Consider the following 24809-nt stretch of genomic DNA (forward strand, 5'->3'; position numbering starts at 1 on the left):
TATTCGGAAGGCAATGCAAGATAAATGGCAGCAAAAAAAGATGTACGTAACAAGTCTTATGAGATGGTGAGCCGAAAAACGCAACATTTCTGTATGTTTTTTTTTACTTAGGGAAAAAGGCGGGAAATCCTACAGTCAATAAACATTGGCGTTCGATCCTAGTGGTATAATCTATTTTAAAACTTATCTCTAAGACAACTACAAGACCCTACCACAGACAATTTCCGGAGATTTTGAAGCAGTGCGTCTACACAAAGAATTCTGTTACGGTCTTGTTTTCAAAACAATGAAAATAATGTCAAATACGAAAAATATATAAGGTATTGACTGAAAATTGCCAGTACGAGCAACTTCCATTCCCCTTGCGTGTCTCACCCGCAAACGGAGACTCGTCGCAAGTAAACTTGCCTAATGTATATTGAGACTTAAGGCTTTCTTTACAATATGTTTCAAAAAATAAAATAAACTATGTATATATTTATTTTTCTCTCACTGTAAATAAAAATATTTTACAAGCGTTTGTACATGCGTTTACAGACCTTACGATCTAGACGTGTTAAACTATAGTTCACACAAACTACAGATCCGCTTCCGACCCAAAGTGTAACAATGTTACAGCAGTACATTACATTAGATATTTTTCTTCAATGTTAAACAAAGAGTTCCATGGTGAAACTACCTATTGGATAGACTAACTCACCCCATTGAATAAAAGGCATGCAAATTTTCATTTCTGTTTTCTTGTTGCTTTACTAAAACAATGACAAACAAATATTTTGCTTTGTGATAGAAAATCTGGTGAAAAGAAAGTCTCCCATAAACATACTTTTATCTTGTACAATAAAAATGAAATAATAACAATTTCCGTTTGCTTATTTTTACAAAACTCATGCATATCATTGTTATCTGTGTTCTTCTTTATTGTTGTACGAGCGACGATATTCATTGTTGTTTTCCCCTACTATGAAAATTGGAATCTGTTTATTATTTTCATATTTATATCATTTTATTTATTTTGTTCACATACATGCATCTCAGTAACATAAATAAGTCAATGTGCCAGAGACAACAAGAGATACGCCTAAATATATTTAAACTAATTATTACAGGAACTTAAATGTTAACAGTTATTATGAATGGAAATTCCAAAATAATACCTATAGCCCTCAGTAGCGAAACGAACATACTCTGTCGGTTATAATTCCGGCACTGCAGTCGTTTGCTTTGTAATGAAAATTCGCACGATAAATTAAGTTGTTTTTAAGAATAACATTTTTCTTGCATTTTCCCTTGTGAACGTGTATGGTAAATATTTTCACTAGACGCTTTCTTATTTAATAAAAAATATGAAATCGTGTGTAAATAAAATGGAAAGTAATTTATATTATATTTTAATCAAAACTGAAAATGACCGACTAAAAAATTTGCAGTTTATGGTAAATAATGACTGTTTAAAATGTAGAATTTTTAAGGGGTTGTGGCCACTTACAAATTTTACAAAATCAAAAATTTTTGGCTCATTTTCAAAGTACTCCCAGCAAAATAAATTGGAAGTAGTGCAATGTGGACTAGTTCTGTCACGGCATGTTTTGATGCAGTTCAAACGGAGTCGTGAAAAAGGCACTCCAGTCCTCACATTTTAACTGCATTTGGATGCAACCCAAAGAATCACATCCACTTGTCACATTTTAACAACATCCGGATGCTGTTCAACGGAGTCGTGAAAAGGGCACTCCAATTCCTCACAATTTAACAGCATCCGGATGCAGTCCAAACGGAGTCGTGAAAAAGGCACTCCGTTCGCTACATTTTATTAGCAGTTGTTAGAGATCCCTACATGTACATAAATCAGTTTGTACTTCTCTAGAGGCAGCGGTATACATTTTACAAAAAGAGATAAGCGTGTTAACATTTCCAAACATTTGTTAATACAAAATAAATAATATTTAATTTGTGAACATTTTTCCGGTAACTCACGAGAAGAAAATTTCCGAATGGAATGCTGTTGGAGTACATGTCGAAAACTTAACTGGTGATGGGAAGATGAAACAAAAACAGTTCAGCTTGGAATAATTGGAGAGCGGAGAAAACACACATATTTGCGATTGAATTCAATGGAGAATTTTCATAATTTGTGTTAATGTAACTAAAGTTCTTAATATTTTTGTTTTACGCAAATAATAAATGCATTTTTTTGTTCTGGCTTGCACAATTTCCGCAGAATGCCTGTATCAAAACACGTGCTTTGGACTGCCTCCTATTCTACCCCCATAGGGTTAGTTAAAATGCAATGCCAAAGGGTCAGTTAAAATGCAGTGCCAGAGGGTCAGTTTAAATGCAGTGCCAAAGGGTCAGTTAAAATGCAGTGCAATGGAGTGCCTCTTTCAGTAGTCACGCTCTTGTAAAAATCATGAGTGAAAATGCATAATTTGATGCACTTCCAGATCACTTGTACATATCATTTAACTGCCTCTTTGGAGGCAAACTTTTTGCTGGGCTGGTACAATAGAAGATGTTGCAGAAATTTCGAGTCGATCGGATACAAATTAGCTGAGATGTGAGCGTTAGAAAGAGAAAATTCATTGTGTTTTGGGTGTATCATCGAAGTTTGAAACGCGATTTCCTCAATATGGCATTTTGAAATGCGGTGCCCACTGAAGCTCGATTTTGTGGGATTATTATACATATAAAAAGCTTGTTCTTAAGCGAGAGACTTTTTAAAAAAAGGAATTTTTGACTGATTTATGGCGAAAAACGATCAATTTTTTAGTTAAAATCGAAATGTTGACTTTGACAGTTCAATTTTTTTTTATAATGTATATTTGTTAATTCCGTTTCGCTTAAGTACAAGGTTATTAGATTCTTAATGATCCCACAAAAACATATGATGATAGGTTTATTCGTTTTCGAGCTACAGTGGGCACCGCAAACTGCTTTAGTAAAAACAGTGTCTCGTATGTGCGCAAATTGACAGAACACTGTGCAATATTTTTCAAAAAAAGAAAAATCCAAAAGTAGCTCTAGGTGTGATCTGTCAGATGAAAACAAAATCTTCTAAAAAAAAAATTGGTAGATTTCTTGTGAAAAATTCATGAAAATTTCATTTTTCGTCATGCGGCCATTAGTAGTGAGCGGAATTCTGTAAAAGGCAAAATTAGGAATTAAAACTTACACAGAATTTGTTGTTAATTTTACACCGATTTACCTTGAAAATCTTTATGATCCGCTATTATAATACATGCGACCAAATTTCAATAGACAAAAAAATGCAAAAATTAGTTATTTTGGAACGGTTTCAATCTTTTCAGTTTCACATTAAATTCAAAGCTGCTCATATTTATAAATGTTTGCAAAAACTCGTACTCGTACCCGGCAAAATCGGTTTCCGGTCCCGACCATACGGATAATCGAGGATATCCTGGAGGGGACACCATATTCTACAGTGGTAAATATTCTCTAAACTGTATGGGAATGACTTATGCGTAAAATATACGACTCTAGGAGACATTACGCTTCCAAAAATAAACTTGTTTACAGAAAAAAGCAAGCTTTGTTAGGCATTACACCTGATTATTTAAAGAATCCTTGCCAAAGCATTATATACGGGTGTATCCTTAATCAGGAGGGATATACTTTTACTAAATAGTACTGAAAGTACTTAATTTTCACTACAGAGTGAATATGCATCGATATTTAATACAATCTTTCTGTATACGCAAGTTTTAAATGGGGGTTCTATTCAAATGAGCCAATTTTTTTACTCTAATTTTTTACTTTATTTTTTTTTTTCTTGTATAATTCTTATATAAATCGGATTTGAATGCAAATGAATGACTAAGTTTACTCCAAACACATGAAACAAAATATAACAAAAGTTAAAAACTTCATATCTTGTATAATTCGGAAAAAATGGAGGTTAAATAAAATTTTGCAGGGGGGTTCTATTCAAGTGAGCGGCAGTGTATATATCGCAACATTACGCCGATATTAGCTCGACGATATGGCACCTACTGTTTATCGATGAATCCAATCTTCAAACTCTTAACAATTATATTCCCAGCAAAATTTATTTGAAGTTGTTCCTTGTGAAGTAGTGATTGAATAGCTTTTTTTGAAGCAGTCCACGCAGAGTCATGAAAAATGCAGTCCGTTCTTCACATTTTGACAATGTCCGATTTGAATCCATTTCATAAATTTTTCACATTTTAGAAATTTCAAAATTTTGCAAAAAAAAAAACTTAAAAGGCAAAGAACTTAATTTGTTTCTTGTTAATTATAATAACAGCAATATGTTTGCATCCATAAAAAGTAATTTGTATACAAAAAATAATAAAAGTGATTTCGAACTACATCTTTGTTTGTAGCCAAAGAAGTAGTTGAATCATATGTTGTTGTGATTCATTCACTACAAAGAACTAATGCAAAAGTGTGCTTAAGAAGTAAATTAGACAGTATCCTCACTGCACCATGCCCTTGTAAAAATCATGACTTCTTTCACGTAAAAAGATGTAGTCCGGAATCACTTGCACTCATGATTTAACTACTTCTTTGGCTACAAACATTTTGCTGGGTTAATTTTGCCTTGGCCGGTTTCGGTACAATAATATAAGACTTACGGAACTTTGAAGGCCCACTGCCGTTAAAGACAATATCTTGAAGTACTTAATAAGCTCACAAAACTATGGCAGTCATTTGCCACAAACTACGCAATATTTTTCAACAAAATATTACCGAAAGTTGATCAAGTCGTGTATTTTCAGATAACAAGAGATTTGTTAAAAATACAGGTAGATTTTTAACATAACCGAAATACTTAATCAATAAAGTTAAAAGCGTGAAGAACATCTGACTATGACGTTATTGCAGTAGTATCGAGCCACCACTCCAATATAATGGTCTGAAGATTTCCACTGAATTGAATGCTGGCTCACTGTTGTTCTTTTTTTGTTTTCTACATACCTACATGTTCTGAAAATGAAATGAAAAGAGTATTGTCGCAACACTTACTACCTACAATTGCTTCATATCCGGATTTAATACAAAAACTTCAATCTACTATGGGTTAACAACTTACAACATAAATACAAGTTTGTGTCTACAGTTGAGCGACAAATTAGAAAAAAAACTAAACATTTTCCTCAGAATTAATTCTTGTGTAAATTGTTATTTTCCTGTTTAAACACAGACAAGTAAAGGTAAAAACATTAGGGCGCATCACGACGTACAGAATACGTAATTACTTACTTAATAAATGTTATAGGTATATTGTTTATCAAAGCAGGGATGCTTTACAACAAATGCTGCATAAAACTATCGAAACGCTCCCGAAAAAGCTCACTTTAAAATAGAATTATTTTTTGCTTTATGTTTACAATAAGTCCATCTTTGGGGATTTATTTTGAATTGGGAAATATGAGGAGGAGTACTGAATTACCCAATTAAAGATATTTATGGAAGTGGTTTCATACGATTGTATTATTTCACTGGATCTTTGGAAAAAGGCGAAATCAATACATGAAACATCCTATCTTTTCTTCAGGTTTAGAACCAACGACATGAAGTATAATTCGTAAAACATCGGATCTGGAACATTACTAGTTTGGCTATAATCGTCGAATCGATATGAAATTTTACCATAGATATATCTCGATGCCCTGATTACAATTTTTAGGCGGTCATAAACGTTTATTTATACCGAAAGTCCGGGCAAAAGCAGGATATAGGTATAGAAGTAAAATAAAATTGATTTATTTGCCGCTTTATTAATTTATTTCACCATTTTTGTAGCTAAAATTAATCGATAAAAACCAACGTTTATAACCCCATTCCGACTTCAGGCAAATTTTATATTTTTTCCCTAAAGTCGGCATCAGCAAAAATTGCACAATTATAAATATTTTTTCAAAATTTCTTTTTCTAAAATGTTCTTTTAACTGTTCTCTACCGACATAACAAAAACATCTCCATAAATTTTTTCTTAAGAAACATGCATTTTCGATTGTGGTGAAAACCCTTCACTGACAAAAACTTAAATTTCTATATAAAAATTGGTCCTAGCTCAATGAAATTTTAAATAAAGTTAGCTGACAATATTGTGTAAGCATTTTTAAGATTATTTTCCTAGTTTGTTTTCTTAATTTTCAGTTATTTGAGTTCAAATTCAAAAGGTGCCGACTACTGGTACATGCCGACATTAGGTGCACATACCCTATATTGCCGTAATCAGGAAGACAAGATCTATCTATGACATAAATTTCAGCCTGATCCGAGCCTTAAGCTATATTCGAATTTTTCTTAACTTTTATAAGAAATAATTCGGACCAACTCGAGTTGCACTACGGGAACAAAATTTTCTTTAAGAATGGAAATTTTTCTCAAATAGCCGGCCTTTGGCCGGGGATTTAAGACTTTTTCCTATGGACCGGAGCCAATCTAGGGAACGGGAATAACATTTTTATTTAAATTGTCACTAAGTTGCCGGCCCTTAACAAGGGAATTTTCGCAACTTCGGAGGGCCATAACTCGGGAAGTATGGACTACGTGTGAAAAAAAATTTTATCCCGATCCGAGCTTAGTTCATAAACTCGGATTATGCCAATAATTTAAAACGTTTTAACTTCATCGAAACGTAAACAAAATTTTGAAGCAAATAAGCTTTAGTTCATAGCAAATGGGGAATGATTGAAATTAGGCAAATCCTTAAAGCGTCCCTATATCCGGTTTTTTACGTGAACTTTCGGCTCAAATATGACCGCTGGCAAAATTTTATATTTTCATAATCACGGCATCAAGATCTATCTATGGTAAAAAAAATCAGAATAATCCGATAGTTATAGTTAAACTAGGAATAAGCCAGAAAATGCTGTTCCCGTATCCGAGATGTGTACCTGACCTTTAAATAAAGTCTAAAAAACGGGACCGAAGACCCATATATTGGAATCAGTGCAAAAAATACTACCTGTGGAGAATTTCTCATATTTGGAACAAGTTTAATTTGAAACTTCTTCCACAGAAAGATTTCAAAAAATAAATTTTTGTCGAAAATAGACAGGGTTTTTTTTTCAAACATTTTTATTGGTCAAAAATTATATGTATGTTTTTCAGATCTTTCGAAGCCTATATAATGGGAAATACTGACTTCCCCGACATGATATTTATTGCACATTCAACACAAATTTCTGTTAGAATTGATAAAAATAAATTTGTTTATTTTGATTTTTAGATATCTTCTCATTCATTCATGATTTTTTGAAACAACAACAACACTATATGCACATTCTCAAGAAATAAACAGGAAAGGTAACCAACACAATGACGATTGTGAAGCGAAACAAAACCAAATGAAAAAATTCATTCATAACAAGAACGGAGAACAGCATGAAAAGGGAAATTTCAATTTCATCGTCGTCAACACATCCGACACACACAAACACACTCACGAAGGAAAGACGGGAAAGACGAAAGCAAACAAAAAATACACAAAAGTAAAACACAAGAAAAAGATGAGAACGACAACAAAGTATGGGAATTCATCGTTTCATTGCTCAGAATGTTCCACATCCAATCCAACAGCACTAACCAGAGGCTTCGAAGCACAGGTGTGAGTGGGACAACTATGTTCCGTAACGCAACACACACAAAATCACTCACATAAAAAACTTGAAACACCAAACATTCTTTTGCACAATTTTTATATTAATTTCTCAATTAAAGATTCCTTCACATTTCTAATCTGTAATCTAATTTATGTCCACAGTATCGACACAATGCTTTAAAACATTTCTTTTGTTACTGAATATGATCGATATCCTATGAAAACAATTATTATTTGGTAGTCAACCAACAATCATGTTTCACATCCCATTTTCTTGGGAACACAAAGTGGACGCGCTTTTGGCCATCAACGCCAACACATTTCGCCACATTTTTTCACTGATTTTTCCTTCGAATGTGTTGTTTTTTGTTACACCTTTCGTCATAATAACACTACACTCGCGTTACTTCGATCGAGTTTTTAGCAATTTTTGCCATTTATTTACGTACCAATCTTAACTTTTAATTGCTCCTCAATTCGTACTTCCCGTGTATTATCGGCCATATTGGATCCATAACTAATGGGATGTTTCTTTTTCAGGTGCATTGTGTTTCGTTTCAATGTTTCTTGTTCATTCGTTTCTATGATTTTGGGCTGTATGTAAAGGTATTTAACAGGGTTGCCGTGCTGTGTTGTTTTCTACTACTCTTTTTACTTTGAACTTTTTATTCATCATTTTGCATAGAACTGAAACAAGAGTTAATTCCACAATAAAACATCAATGCATTAAAAATTGACAAAGATACTCAATAGTAATTAATTCGAATCCAACATTAACAATGATATCACGAAGACAATTCATTTGTTTACATCACAAAAAATGTGAATTTGTACTGAATTTTGGCACATTGCTTGACAGGTGGGCCCAAAATATTTTATATCACATTAAAAATCTTTACACACACCCTTCTTTATCCTGCTCCTGCTCTACCCCAAGCAAATTTGAAGTGGATTCTAAAAACAACAACTTGTATAAGGCAATATTCTGCCTCGTTGAGTCTCCCGGATTTTTCATTGATATTTCGTATTTTGCTCAATGAATTATTTCGTGACACATGTTTTTGGAGGAAGGGTGTAGTGGGCGGACTAGGGGAGGGGGAATTCATTCATAAAATCGTTTTATACACACACGGTATTAGTAAGCAAAGTGGTAGGCTGCGTGTGACTGTGTGTTTGCTGTGCTTTAAATATATAGATATATATTTTTGTGCTTCTTTCTCTTTGATGAAGGCTAAACGATACGGCACATAGTTTTTGTGTTTACTAAAGCTAAATATTTATTATTTGCCGTTGTCGGTTGTCTTTGTCGAAATTTTGAATGCATTGACCTGACAAATTTACAATTTGTATATTATCTGTTTGTGGGTATGTTTTGGGCACATGGCGGAAAGAATAATGGGTTATAAAATGACTAGAATCACAGGAAATGCATAACGATAGCAGGTTTAAACACAAATGTACGAAATTTGTTCTCGACTCATTTTATACGCACTTGGAATGAATCAGGTAAGTAGTTTTTGTTATGTTTGGTTTCCAAACTTTCATTATTCTCAATCCGCTTTAAAGATTTTGCGTAATTCGCAGTTTCTATTCACCTTCATTCATGGACACTCATACACAAACACTATTTACATATTTTGCATAGCTTTGATTTTGCAGTCACGTACTCTTGATTCATTTTTTTTTCTTCTTTTTAGCATTTAAGTACAAATATGTACCTATATATGATTTTTAATATCACACTCATTTGCCAACTTTGCTTTAAAATTTTTTCATTATCTGCAAAATTCGAGGGTGCGTTTTGCGCATAATATTCGACGAAATGAATGCTATATCAAATTACATTAGACTTCCTTCCGGTTTAATGTGTGAATCTTTTGCTCGTTGTAAAAAAACGCCGATACACGGACACACTCAGAACGTGTATACAAACACACAAACAAATAACCAGAAAAGCGCGAAGGCCGTCATTCATTCGAAGCGAACCGATAGAAACTAAATTGAAATTACAATGAATATATGGGGCATCAATTCACTTTACATACTAGATATGAAGAAGATACTAGAAGAAGAGCAAAAGGTATCAATTCACTTTACACACCCGCTGGAGACGAATCACCATATTATACTATGTTTACATTTACAAAATCCACTTGATTTCAACTGTCAATTCCATTGCTCAAACGTCAAATGAAATCGAATCGATTTCAGATGAGTTTTCATTTGACGTATTCACAAAGGAATTAACAGTTGCAATCGAGTGGATTTCGTAAATGTAAACATAGTATTAGCTCTGTTGCTTTACGTGCAACAATCTTCAATTTTTACCACTTTTTACTCGAAAAGCGTTCCTTTACTTCAGAAACCGTACAGTTCATATGGGAGCAGTTTACAACTTTTACTACTTTTGCCGGTTTTACTATTTTCAAAAGTAAAGCATAGTACACACGGTCCAACAAAACTGGCAGTCATCGAGGTCTATTTCGTTAATATCAAAGTCTAGCTGAATAATTGTTTATTTGCCAGAAAATTGCCGTAAAAGTACGTTGACTGTCAGTTTTGTTGGACCGTGTGTACTATACTTAAAGGATCAGACCAATATTAATGCACTTAATAACCCGTTTCCACGGTACGCCGTTCGTTCTCTATTCGTTGTTCGACCCATAACTACGAATAAATTACTTATTTCCCCACACAAAATTCTATGAACGAACGACGATTTTTCTACGCTGTTCGATTAGAAGTACTCTCTGAACGACGAAATTTTCCATCGTTATATATTCGCTAATATTTGCAATATTGGAGATTTTCCTTACGCCATTTACTCTGTGGGCCCACACCAGCAAAAATGTAAAAAACTACGTCTCCACATTGCCTTCGTGGGTAGATATGGAATGGTTTTTTTTCGTGTCATATGACATTGATAGACAGTGTAAACTACCTCTAAGTTTGTCCCATCCCTAATAGAGTTGTACAATCTAGTTCATTTGAAAGATCTAGTTCAATAGTTCAGCTTTTTTCACTTAACTAGTTCAGTAATCTAGTTTATAGTTCACTATCCAGTTCAGTCATTCGGATCAGAATCGTTCACCGGCTCATAATCCTTCACACACATACACCAAATAGGAACAAACATTAGAATAGTATAATTAAACTATAAAAACATTAAATTTAGATATTTTATTCCATTCATAAAGAAAGATTAAGTTTGCATTAAGTTTAGAATAACGCGTCCTTCGGAAAAATTGTAATTAGAATTTTATTTAAGTGGTTGGCAAAAAAACTTATGTTGTGTGTGTACAAATTATAACTGCGAAAACCTTTGTGTGTGTTTCTTTTTATTTTTTCCTTCTTTTCTATCCAAAACAAGGCACATTGAATAGGTAATGGATTCGATATATCGGGACACGATATGTTTTTTGCATATGAGTTGTCACTTCTCCCATACAAAATGTATATGCAAAGTGACAACTCATATGTAAAAAACATATCTTGTAAAGTACCCATTAGATATTACTTTTATTACAATGGTGTTTGACACTTCACATTGATCCAAAACATAAACAAAATCTTTACATTACGAAGGCATCACTTAACACAGAAGACGGCGTCACTTTATTCATATGTGAATGACATGCCGAACTAGATTGTGAATCGTTCGTTCGTTGATCTTCTTCGTGGATCTTTCGGTCGGCGCTCAGTGAACTATTGAACTATAATGAACTATATCCACTGATCTAGTTCATACGCCCCTTTCAATGAATCGTTCAATTGAACTAGTTCGTCCATGAACTATACTACTCTAATCCCTAAAGCTGGGTACACTTGTGGCCGTTCATTTTTGTCACTCATCATGCAACCACAAAATATTTTACCTGCGTGAAGTTAGCAAGTCCGTGTTTAGACACACGGGAAAGTAAATTCAGTTTTTAGGCAATAGGGGGTAGGAAAGAGTATTGAGGAGCTCTTTCCTCTCCGCTCTCTCCCAAAAACTCAATTTACTTTCCCGAGAAATTTGTGTGTCTAAACACGGACCAACGAAAGTTAGCAACGATAACAAAAGTTATCGAAAAATACAGGGTGACACTAGAGCTGGCAAAAAATCGATGACACTATCGATAATATCGATTGTTTTTTTAACTCAATATCGATAGATAGTTTTGCCTATCGATATTATCGGAACAAAAAGACCCAACCTAAAATTCATTGAAATAAATAGAAATTTCGCTGTTTTTTGGTTTTGTGTGTGTGAGAAAGTAAGTCCGTAGTCACACGTACACATTTTTCGGAAAAGTAAAATGTATTTTTTATATTTTTACAAAATAAAAGCAATTGTTTATTCTCCTTTACATTTCTGTGAACTACTTCTGCAAAATGTCAAGAAAAGCATTGACATTTCCGCCATTTTCATCTCCAAAGTAATGGTGTTGACAACTTAACGATAATATCGATAGCAATCGATATTTTAAAATATTATATCGAAAATATCTAATGGTGGGAATATCGATGGTTTGCCAGCTCTAGGTGACACAGAACGCCCAAAATTTTCATATAATACGTTTTTTCCAACTGTGGGGACGAAAAATAGCTACGAATATAAAAATTGAATTTATTTATTAATTAAAAAATAAGCTCCAATCTATAAACGTACACAAGAAACTATACATAAAAGGAAAGAAGGAGTCCGCACGAGCATTTTGGCATACTCCATATGTTCCAGGTCAGTTTTTTGTAGAACAAAGTTTCCAATTTTCTGGTTTCCAACTGGTGGTCAGGACAGAAAATTGGCTCTGGAAGCCACAATATAAAAATGTACACAAAAGTCTCAACGCCAAATGAAAGAGGGAGTCCTCACGAGCATTTTGGCATAGAACAAAGTTTCCAATTTTCTGGTTTCCAAATGGTGGTCAGGACAGAAAATTGGCTCTGGAAGCCACAATATAAAAACGTACACAAAAGTCTCGACGTCAAATGAAAGAGGGAGTCCTCACGAGCATTTTGGCATACTCCATATGTTCCAGGTCATTTTTTTGTAGAACAAAGTTTCCAATTTTCTGTGTTGACCACCGTTGAGACTTTTGTGTACGTTTTTATATTGTGGCTTCCAGAGCCAATTTTCTGTCCTGACCACCAGTTGGAAACCAGAAAATTGGAAACTTTGTTCTACAAAAAACTGACGTGGAACATATGGAGTATGCCAAAATGCTCGTGAGGACTCCCTCTTTCATTTGTCGTTGAGACTTTTGTGTACGTTTTTATATTGTGGCTTCCAGAGCCAATTTTCTGTGTTGACCACCAGTTGGAAACCAGAAAATTGGAAACTTTGTTCTATAAAATCTGACCTGAAACATATGGAGTATGCCAAAATGCTCGTGAGGACTCCTTCTTTCCTTTTATGTATAGTTTCTTGTGTACGTTTATACATTGGATAATAAATAAATAAATTAAATTTTTATATTCGTAGCTATTTTTCGTCCCCACAGTTGGAAAAACGTATTAAATGCAAATTTTGGGCGTTCTGTGTCACCCTGTATTTTTCGATAACTTTTGTTATCGTTGCTAACTTTCGTTGCTAACTTCACGCAGGTACATTTTTAAATTTTATATTTTGTCTGTCAATTTATTTCGATAAATGTTCTCATTCAAAGACATAAATACATACAACAAGATAAGACATTTTTTTTGCTATCATTCTTCAGTGAATGGCTTTTGAATTTAACATAATAACTTCGTTCCAGAACTAAAAAGTTTTTACACATTTAACACATTTTTACTCGAAATGCGTTCCCGTACACCAAAAAAGTTGCAAAATGTTCACTTCTCTTTGAACAAAAATGGCGCTGATAGCTTTCTCTTTAGAAACTTTTTACACGACAAATTTGAGCGAGCAAAAATGTGCAACATGTTTGCCGCCTTCCGATTGGCTGACATGCCGACTTTGACATTTGTTCCAGATTTTTTGACGTTTCTGCCATTTTTCCGTTCCCGTACATTTTGGAAAAATGTGTGCGTTGAACTCATTTTTGACAGTTTTCTCTTTTGAACATTTTACCATTAAAAAAGTACTGGAACGAAGCTTATGTTATATTACGATATGGTGATATAACATTTTTTTCTATTATACATTTTTACGTATTTAACCGAATTTACCGATCCAATTGACATAGAATTATTCTTGAATAGATCCCAAAGCTGTAATTTGGATCGAAAATGGAGTGCATCCTGTGGAAGCAAAATGAAGTGCATCCCAGCTGCGCGCTCTCTTGTAAAATTCAAAGTAAGCTCTACCGATTTTCACAAAAATCGGTTCAGATTTGGATATAGCCCCCATATATATTTTTCTCCGATTTTGCTATAACTCGGGCAATTTTGAGCGAATAGCCTTCAAATTTAATATGTAATAATTTCTTAAGCCCCTGAGTAGCTCTACCGATTTTCACAAAAATCGGTTCAGATTTGGATATAGCCCCCATTTTGCTATAACTCGGTCAATTTTTTATGAATATCCTTCAAATTTAACATGGAGGTTCCTCAGGTCCCTGTTCAGTTTTACGGTTGACCTAGGTTGATTAATGTTTGCACAAGTACTTATGAGGGCACAGGAATGAAAAATATCAACTTTGGTCCATATCGGTTCAGGTTTGAATATGGCTTCCATATATAATTTCGCCCGATGTCACTCAATTACGGATAATTACGTCACATTTCCCTAATTTAATCATTGCGTGTTTAGTGCATTGAATACATAAAATCAGCCAAAATCGGTGAAACTTAAATAGGGCTTTAAAAACATCCCAAGTTAAATTTGAAGGCTATTTTCCAAAAAAATTGAGAGATTTATAAGAAAATCGGAGAAACATATATGGAGGCTATATCAAAATCTGTACCGATTTTTGCGAAATCAAATCAAAATCGGTAAAACTGAACAGTGACCTGTGATATATATGGGAGATATATCCAAAATCGTACCGATTTTTATGAAAATCGGTAAAACTACTCAGGGGCCTAAGAAAATATCACATATAACATTTGAAGGCTATTCTATTAAAATTTACCGATTTATAGCAAAATCGGGGAAAGATATATGGTAACATGGGGCGCCTTCGCCACGTTTTTGTTCAAAATGTTCTCATACCGACACCGTTAAAGTTTTTTCAAATATTATTTTTGGTACAAATATTAGCATATCTTGACTATAAGTTTTGATATATAAATGATTATAATATTGTTTTGAAAATATTTTTGAGAATTTACAAATTGTGTAAAAAGTGGCGAAGCCTCCCCACCCACGGGCAGCTTCGCCATCGATATTGAACATTCTCCAACGGACTCTAAAACTGTAATTTACCATACTTCTTCCTTAAATATCAACGTTATGCAAAAAAGGAACAAGTTTTCTATTAAATAATCAAAATTTATTTTAAAATTCACAAAAAGTAACCGATTCTAGTGGTTAATTGAAGTAGGTGCCTTGAATTTAGGTAACAAAATCATAATATAACTAAAACAAGATACGTTTAGGATAATATTTGATTTTAACTTCATATTATTGTGTGGTATATCTATGGTATAACGAATTTAAGTTAAATATGACAAATTTCTAACATTAACCCACCGCGCCACTATCATGGCGTAGGCGCCCCACCCCTTACATATTTCATAATATTAATATATTGACATTTGCAAATGCTTTTTGCATGCGAATTATTGGGATTTATATTCTTCAGTAGTTGTCTTCTAACGATATAAAATGTGTTTTTGATATCACAAAAGGTAAAGAATATATCACAAAAAATACCTACCATAATTATTTTTCCCAATACCCTGAAAACACAAAACCGCGTGGGTCCGCTATCATACCTATGATGATAGATCTTCATCATCATGATAGATCTTCATTAAACTCGCAATTTTGCTTTTAACGGATTTTTTCTAGAACTTGTATTTTGCGAGGAAATCGGCGATGGCGTAGCCGCCCCAGTGGCGAAGGCGCCCATGTTACCATATATGGGGGCTATATACTCAGGGGCTTAAGAAAATATTACATATTAAATTGCAAGGCTATTCGATCAAAATTGACCGAGTTATAACAAAATCGGGGAAAGATATATATGGGGGCTATATCCAAATCTGAACCGATATGGACCAAAGTTGAAAATTTTCATTCCTATGCCCTTATAAGTACTTGTTCAAAAATTCATCAACCTAGGTCAACTCCTTCTATTTTTGTCCACTTTTGTATGGAAGCGGCAACACTGTGCGTCGTTCGTTCTCCATTCGTTGTTCTACCCTCAAATACGAATAAATTACTTGATTCCCCATACAAAATTTTGTGAAAGAACGACGATTTTTCTACGTTGTTCCAGTAGAAATACTCTCCGAACAACGATTAGACAAAATGCATGCAACAAAAAAATGTTTACGAAACTTTGTATAGAAACATTACCCTTAACAGGTTGCAGTTAATTCAAAATCGCAACCAAGGAGGAACATTTCATGTAATGGTATCAGAAACGAAATTTATGAATTCAAGTATTATTTGTGTAAAACAAGAACACAAATAACTTTATTATATAAACACAAATTAAAAACAAGTTTCCATTAAATTCAATCACGTTTGAGCTTTCTTCCTCCGTTCTCGATTTAATCCAAGCGCATCTGATTTTCTTTCATCATCCTAATGTTTTTTATGTTGCCTTCCCATCCCTAGTTCAGCTTTTGACATGGACTCCAACTTCACTCCATTAAAAATTTGCGTCTCGTGAATTACCGCAAAAATGTTCGCAACTTAAGTTGTTATTTCTTTATTTTATAACTAATTCTTCGAAATGTATACACTCTTTCTTATCTTTTGAAGAGATGTGTTGGGATCAACCAACTGTTTTTTTCTGTAGGGATCTCTACAGCACCTGCTTTTAAAATGTATTGAACGGAGTGCATTTTTCATAACTCTGTTGGACTACATCGAATCATAACTCCAATTGCAAAACTTCCAAAATTTTTTGCTGGGATGTACTCCAACGGCAAATGTACGGTACACTTGTAGTGATTCAACTGCATCCGCGGATGCAAACTTTTTGCTAGGCCAGTGGGTTCATTAAATCCTGTTAAGTGTAACCGGGGTACAGTACGTTTACATATAAGTGGATTTAATAAATTCACTTGGAATCCAATGGATTTTTGACGTATACACAACGGAATTAACATTTGAAATCAAGTGAATTTATTTGATTTAGGAAAATAAGTGTATTTAAAATAAATCGAGATAAGGTCATGTTTATATTATAGACTTTTGCAGGGTTATAGCTCCCCAGCAAAAAGTTTGCATCCACGGAAGCAGTTAAATCACTGGTGCAAGTGTCACGAAGTGCTTCTTTTTCTATGAATTCCTCAGTGAATTTTACAAGGGAGCGCGCAGAAAGGAAGCACTCCATTTTGCTTCCGCAGCACGCAGTTAGGAAGCAATCCATTTTGCTTCCGCAGCACGCAGCTAGGAAGCACTCCATTTTTACAATTTTTACCACTTTTACGAGTTTTGCGTTCCCGTACACAAAATTTGTATGAAAATCGTTTACGACTTTTACCACTTTGTAAAGTACGGGAACAGGCCATTAATAAGACATTTTAATTTTATTCTTATAGGCCGTTTATATATAACAAGGTTAACCCAGTGGGTCTGGGTTTCAAATGTCATTTCCATTGTATATACTTCAAACAAATCCTCATAAAGAAGGTTAACCCTGCAAAAAAAAACTATAATATAAACGCCGTATTACTTTAATTTCATTTGTTGAATGAAAATTGAATTTTTATCGTTTATACATAAAAGTGCTTGTTGGATGTAATCCAAATGTGAGGAAAAGGATTGCCTTTTTCATTAGTCCACTGGAAGCGCATCCATGCATGTAATGAAATCCTCACTCCAACTTGCATCACTTCCATTTTTTTTTGCTGGGTCATTTAGACTAACCATAAATCCTCGACAGGATTTAATAAATCCAGTACAAATCTCATTGCATTTAGATATACATTTTGGAGGATTGAATGGTAGTCAGCTGATTTTTGTTCATAGCACAATTACCAAGGTAGAGGCATCGGCCCATCTGATCTAATTTGAAACGTCAAAAGAATTTTTTGTAAATTGAATTCGTCTCAAAAAACATACGTCAAATTACAAATTTATTGTTTAATACTGAAAATGTTAACACATTATGCTACTAATGCTAACTAAAGAGCAAATAAGGAATTATTTTATCGCAGTTTGCCCATCTAAAATAAATAAACGAATTATTTTATCGTTTAGACATAGTAAATATTAGTCTGGGTTGATTAAAATCAACTTTGTACATCAAAACAAATTTAATTTTTCCGCCTTGTTTACAAATTTTTACATTTTAAATTATTTCTAGTGTAGCAATTCACCGATGCATCTACCTTGTTTCTTGTGCCAGCTTGCAACTTTTTGTATTTTCTAGCAACATGTTGCAAAAAACAGAGTTGTATAAGAGGATTTATGCCAGATTTAAAACATATCCACTCAATACGAGGATTTATTTTTGTATGGGAAATCTGGTAGATTTAGGCTGGATTTAGCAAATAAAACCTGATAATGTGCTAAATCCGGCTAATGAAGTCATATCTAAATGGCATATTAATGCACTTAATCATGGTAATAGTAAGTTTACATTTACGAAATCCACTCGATTTTAACTGTCAATTCCATTGCTTAAACGTCAAAAGAAATCCAATGGATTTCAGATGAGTTTTCATTTGACGTATACGCAAATGAGTTGACAGTTGAAATCGAGTGGATTTCGTAAATGTAAACCAAGCATAGTGTTTAGTCCATGGCAGAACTACCAGTTAGTGGTATTACACCAGCTGATCGAACATGAAAAGTCAAATCCCTTTATAAAAACAATATTTTTGTTGTAATTTCCCCAACGACATAAAGAAAGTTTTGACATAACATATTCAAAATTTTACGATGCCACTACCTGGGTAATTGTGCCATGGTTTAGTCTAAACCAAGATTAATGCTTGGTTTACATTTACGAAATCCACTCGATTTCAACTGTCAATTACATTGGTTAAACGTCAAATGAAATCCAATGGATTTCATATGTGATTTCATTTGACGTTTGAGCAACGGAATTGACAGTTGAAATCGAGTGGATTTCGTAAATGTAAACCTGGCATAAGGGCCTGTTCACTATGTCGAAAGAAAATGATTGCCAACGACAACACCTAAACTTTGATTTTAATGGCAATATTAGGTCTGTGCGATTACTCAATAACTTGTACAAATTTGTAAAAGTCCAGTAACTTCTTGTAAACGAGTAAAGGTGAAAACACATACAACGTTTGGGTAAAGTTTTGTGTCGTTTTGGACGTTTTTACACTGTTGGGCATGATGCCGAAAAATTCGAATTCATTTGAAATATATGCCGACAAACAGATAAACGGTGGACTTTGGTATCGGCGTCGCCCTGTTGTTGTTGTTTTTTACTTTTTATGTTTTCACTAAAATACGAGCCTTTTAATGACGCAAAACTTGTTTGTTTTATTGTGCTTTCGGTTTTACATTGCACTGCATTTAGTAAATCTTGCAAAAGTTCTAATGTAAACACGACGTAAAACTTATGCCACATGCTAAAACGCTCACTAATTTATTTCCATTTTATTATTATTAAATTATATTATTTTTATAAAAGAGGGAGTAGAATACTAGAATAGAAGAAAATGCGTTGTTTTGTCGCAAATTGTGTTTGTTCAGATTATCATTAAGAAGAAGTTAATAGCGCAAAGTGGATGGCGAAAAAGAAGAATTTGGAGCAAATTTTGACCACCACTTGGAAACCACAAAATTGGAAACTTTGTGATAGGAAAAAAAAACTGACTTGGAACACGTGGAGTAGACCAAAATGCTCGTGTGGTCCCTCTTTCATTTGCCGTTTAGACTTTTGTGTACGTTTTTATATTGTGGGTTCCAGAGCTAATTTTCTGTCCTGACCACCAGTTGGAAATCAGAAAATTAGAAACTTTGTTCTACAAAAAACTGACCTGGAATATATGGAGTATGCCAAAATGCTCGAGAGGACTCCCTCTTTCATTTGGTGTTGATACTATTGTGTACGCTTTTATATTGTGGCTTCCAGAGCCAATTTTCTGTCCTGACCACCATTGGGAAACCAGAAAATTGGAAACATTGTTCTACAAAAAACTAACACGGAATATATGGAGTATGCCAAAATGCTCGTGATGACTCTCTTTTTCATTTGGCGTTGAGACTTTTGTGTACGTTTTTATATTGTGGGTTCCAGTGCTAATTTTCTGTTCTGACCACCAGTTGGAAATCTGAAAATTGGAAACTTTGTTCTACAAAAACTGACGTGGAACATATGGAGTATGCCAAAATGCTCGTAGGGACTTCCTCTTTCATTTGGCGTTGAGACGTTTGTGTACGTTTTTATATTGTGGCTTCCAGAGCCAATTTTCTGTCCTGACCACCATTTGGAAAGCTGAAAATTGGAAACTTTGTTCTACAAAAAACTGACGTGGAACATATGGAGTATACCAAAATGCTCGTGAGGACTCCCTCTTTCATTTGGCGTTGAGACTTTTGTGTACATTTTTATATTGTGACTTCCAGATCCAATTTTTTTGTTCTGAACAGCAGTTGGAAATCAGAAAACTGGAAACTTTGTTCTACAAGAAACTGACCTTGAATATATGGAGTATACCAAAATGCTCGAGATGACTCCCTTTTTCATTTGGCGTTGAGACTTTTGTGTACGTTTTTTATACTGTGGGTTTCTAGTTCCAATTTTCTGTTCTGACAACCAGTTGGAAATCTGAAAATTGGAAACTTTGTTCTACAAAAAACTAACGTGGAGCATATAGAGTATGCCAAAATGCTCGTGAGGACCCCCTTTTTCATTTGGCGTTGAGACTTTTGTGTACATTTTTATATTGTGGCTTCCAGAGCCAATTTTCTGTCCTGACCACCATTGGGAAACCAGAAAATTGGAAACTTTGTTCTACAAAAAACTGACCTGGAATATATGGAGTATGCCAAAATGCTCGAGAGGACTCCTTCTTTCATTTGGAACGCATGGAGTATACCAAAATGCTCGTGAGGACTCCTTTCGTTTTATGTATAGTTTGTTGTGTACGTTTATACATTGGAGCTTATTTTTTATTTAACAAATAAATTTAATTTTTATATTCGTAGCTATTTTTAATACGATAACATTTTTTCCTTTATTTTATCGAAAAAAATAGTAAAAATTAGTAGATTCTTGCAGTACTGGAACAGACCAATTGCTAAGGCCATGTTTATATTATGGTCTTTTGCAGCGTTAAACTTCCTTTGTTTAACGTATATGTAATGGAAATGACATTTAAAACCCAGTGGGTTTGTTAAATCTGGTTATATATAAACGTACTATAACTTTCGTTGCTAACTTCACGCAGGTCAATTGGTCTGTTCCAGTACTGCAAGAATCTACTAATTTTTACTATTTATTTCGATAACATAAAGGAAAAAATGTTATCGTAGTAAAAAATTGTAGCTTCTTGCAGGTTCTGGAACAGAGCAAATATGTACTGCTCTTTAAGTGGGGTACACACGATCAGTTTTGACTGTTTTTGTCAGTCATCAGGCAACCACAAAATATTTTGCGGTTGCTGGACAGTTTGACATTAATCGATATTTCCGAAAATCGTCAGTCAAAACTGATCGTGTGAACCCCGCTTTAGAAATTTTGCGGCTAATAATCGATTTACCGAAATCGATTATACGTATCCCTAATTCCTATAGGGCAAGTATTGATGACACCGTGCAAAACATCTGCCCATCATACAGCACAGGCACCCACGACACAATGCTCTTTTTCAATTGCCCAACCAATCCTACTAACAAACCTATGTATGTAGGTTTGTGGTTGCAAACCATCGAAATAGCCACATTCTTACAACTGATATACCCAGAGTCATATTATGCCAAGTTTACACTTGCGCTCTAAAATACACTGGATTTCACGAAATCCTGAAATACATCCCGGTGTTTACACTTATTTTTTTGTTGTTTCAAAACAAGTTGTTGTAAATTGAATTAGCAATCAAAAATATACGACAATATAGAACTTTACAACTTTATTTAAGAAGTTATCGAAAAATTATCTATATATCGTATTAATTGTGTATAGTACTAACAAATGAAAAAATAAAAAATGATTTTATCGTTGAGACATCATAATAATAAATTTTGATAGATAAAAGTTGTGTTCAGAACTTGCAGCAGTTTTCCCTTTTAGTGCTAAAAATGCGTTCCCGTACTCCGAAGTCTAGCAAAACTTGCACTTCTCTTTAAACAAAAATAGCGCCGAATAACACCCTATTCTCCTGTTTTCTGCCATACAATTTTGGCATAGTAGAAACTAGCAACATGTTCATTATCATCTAAATACGTTAGCTGATACGTTGATTTGCTGCAGTTTTTGCAATTTCCGTTAAGCTGAAAACAGATACAACGTTTGATTAAAGTTTTGTGTCGTTTTGGCCGTTTTTACACTGTTGGGCATGATGCCGAAAAATTCAAATTCATTTGAAATATATGCCGACAAACAGATAAACGCTGGACTTTGGTATCGTCGTCGCCCTGTTGTTGTTGTTTTTTTCTCGACGCCCAACGCAAAACTTTAATCAAACGTTGTATTTGTTTTCAGCTTAATTTTTTCGTTCCCGTATTTTTTAAGAAATTTGTATGGGGAAGCAATTTTTGACAATTCGCTCTTTTTTCTAACATTACCATTAAAAAAATACGAGAACACAATGAAAAATAGCATTGTAACAAAGTAAATTAATATTTTTTTACATTGTTTAAAAATTTTGGTACTAAAATTTGTTGTTGCAGCAATTGACCATCTACCTCCTTTGTTGTGAAAAGTGTTGCAACTTTTGGTACTTTTTTAGGCAAAAACAGGGATGTATGTCATGAGTACTGTGATTTCGATGCTGATTTCGCTGATATCACGAAATTAGATGATTTCATTTTCGTATGGGAAATCATAATAAATTTTGCTTGATTCCGCGCGAAATCACGAAACGCCTTCGAAATCACGAAAAGACACATAACTCTTCATTCATTTTTATCGTTTTTTATAAAATGTTCAAAAAATGCATTGTAAACAAACTCACTTGTTGCTTTTATTTTGAAATTTTAGGAATTCAAGAAAAACAAGGGTTCTATAGATTTTTTTCATTTAAATGTACCTCTTTACTTATACCATGGACTTTTGCATTTTTTTCTAATTTAGCACCTAGTTCCTTTTCCAATTTTTGAAATTTTCTTCCAATTTCCCCGTCAGACATTTGAAGATTTCTTCCATGGTACAATAATTCATAGGTAGGCCAGGTATGAGAATCGCCAAAAAAATACAACCCTGTCGTTATGGCTTAAAACGTCAAAATTGTTTTGATGAGTGATAACGGATGAGTAAACAAAGAAGAACGAAATGTTGAAATGAAAACAAAACAGAGTTGAATTTTTTGATCAATAATTAATATCAACTCTGCATGTCAACACGGTTTTGACAGATTAAGCCATAACAAAAAAAAAATTGTAATCAGCTGTTAGCTGTGGCCTACCTAAGAATTATTGTACCATGATTTCTTCTATTGCAATAGAGTCCTCCTCCATTCTCTTACTAATTTGCTGCATCAAATTTTTCAGCATTTCTGTAACCTCCCTAATACTCGGAACCGCCTCTGAAGGTTCATCACTAATCTCAAACTCATATTCGTCGATGTCCATTCTGAGGCGCTCGAACACTTCCAAAAGGCGTTTTTGTGGCTAAGCCTTACTTCCGGTAGTTGGCAACCCAAACTTAGATAGGAACTTCTTCAAGTCTTCCTCTTGTAGATCCTTGAACATAAAGTTCATTGTAGGATTATCGTAATCTCACTTTCTGGCACCAATTGTTACGGAATTAGATTTAACTAATCTACAATGCTTTATTTTCTTTATTACACTTATTCGGAACCGACTTTGATTACTGAGCACACAGCTTGTCTCTAGTTAGCACGCAGCTTCTTCTTTAACCAACTGTTCTGTTTAAAGTCTAAAACACAACTAACTCGCCGTTGCTGATCCCACCTGTATTTATCCCTAAATCTCCTTGTTTGGGAATTCTCCAGAAAACATATCGCACTAAGCGAACAACCACACTCACATAGATGGGCGAAGATCAATACAAGTGGACAAGCGCACTTATGACGTAATTACAATAAACATGTTTTTTTTTTGCCAACTAGCCTCTACATGCCAATTGGCGCTGAGGCATTATGCATAAGTTGAATGTATATATTTTTTATAACGTAAATAAAAAAAAAAAAAAATGTGGCTAACTTTCAAAATACCGAAATTCTGGAGGTACCGTTCTATTGGCGCTATATTAAGCCGTGTAGCAGTGTAGGGGATAGTTTTATACTACCAACAAAGACTAAATACCAAATTTGTGCTATTTCTGTGGAATATTTAAGCCACAACCTTTAAAATACCAAAAATCGGGAAGTGCAGTTTTATGGGGGTAAAATGATGGCGTGGAATACTCGTATACCAACGAATTTAGAAGCGAAAGTTGAATACCACCAATGAAGTCTAAATATCAAATTTCAGCCATTTCGGAGGAATATTGAGGCCACAACCTTCAAAATACCGGAAATCTGGAGTTACCGTTCTATGGGGGCTATATGAATGCGTGGACCTATACTGACAAATTTCATATGCAAAGTTTTATACCACAAATTTCGAAGGAATATTGAGGCCACAACCCTCAAAATAACTAAAATCGGGAGGTACCGTTCTATGGGGGCTATATGAAGGCGTGGGTCTATACCAACAAAATCTTGGGGAAGCGTTTTATATGCCTAACGAAGTCTAAGTACCAAATTTCAGCTATTTCGGTTTGATAATGAGGCTAAAGCCTTTAAAATACCGAAAATCGGGTGATACCGTTCTATGGTGTCTATATCAAAACGTGGACCGATGTAGCCCATTTGCAATACCAAACATCCTAGGAGTAATTGAAACTTCTATACCAAATCTTGATTTCAACAGACGGACGGACATGGTTATATCGACTTAGAAATTTGCCCTGATCAAGAATATATATACTTTATAGGGTCTCCGATGAATATTTCGATGTGTTAC

General features: G+C 34.2%; 1 protein-coding gene across 5 annotated transcripts in view; it reads right to left on the bottom strand.

Annotated features, from left to right (window-relative positions):
* Positions 1-9591, bottom strand: part of RasGAP1 (Ras GTPase activating protein 1) — a 41547-nt gene extending 31956 nt beyond the window's left edge. Inside the window, exons 1-2 of one of the 5 annotated variants that reach the window (XM_073984217.1) lie at positions 9438-9591; positions 8044-8281 (exon numbers count right to left, since the gene is read on the bottom strand). In XM_073984217.1, the coding sequence (XP_073840318.1) occupies positions 8044-8140 (97 nt within the window). In that variant the 5' untranslated portion in view covers positions 8141-8281; positions 9438-9591. Of the gene's footprint in view, positions 1-8043; positions 8282-9086 lie in introns of all 5 variants that reach the window. The other 4 variants (XM_073984215.1, XM_073984213.1, XM_073984214.1 and 1 more) reach the window with 4 other exon arrangements.
* Positions 9592-24809: the final 15218 nt, after the last annotated feature.

Source organism: Musca autumnalis, unplaced genomic scaffold, assembly GCF_047663935.1.
Source record: "Musca autumnalis isolate F117 unplaced genomic scaffold, ASM4766393v1 scaffold_4, whole genome shotgun sequence".
Lineage (NCBI taxonomy): Eukaryota > Metazoa > Arthropoda > Insecta > Diptera > Muscidae > Musca > Musca autumnalis.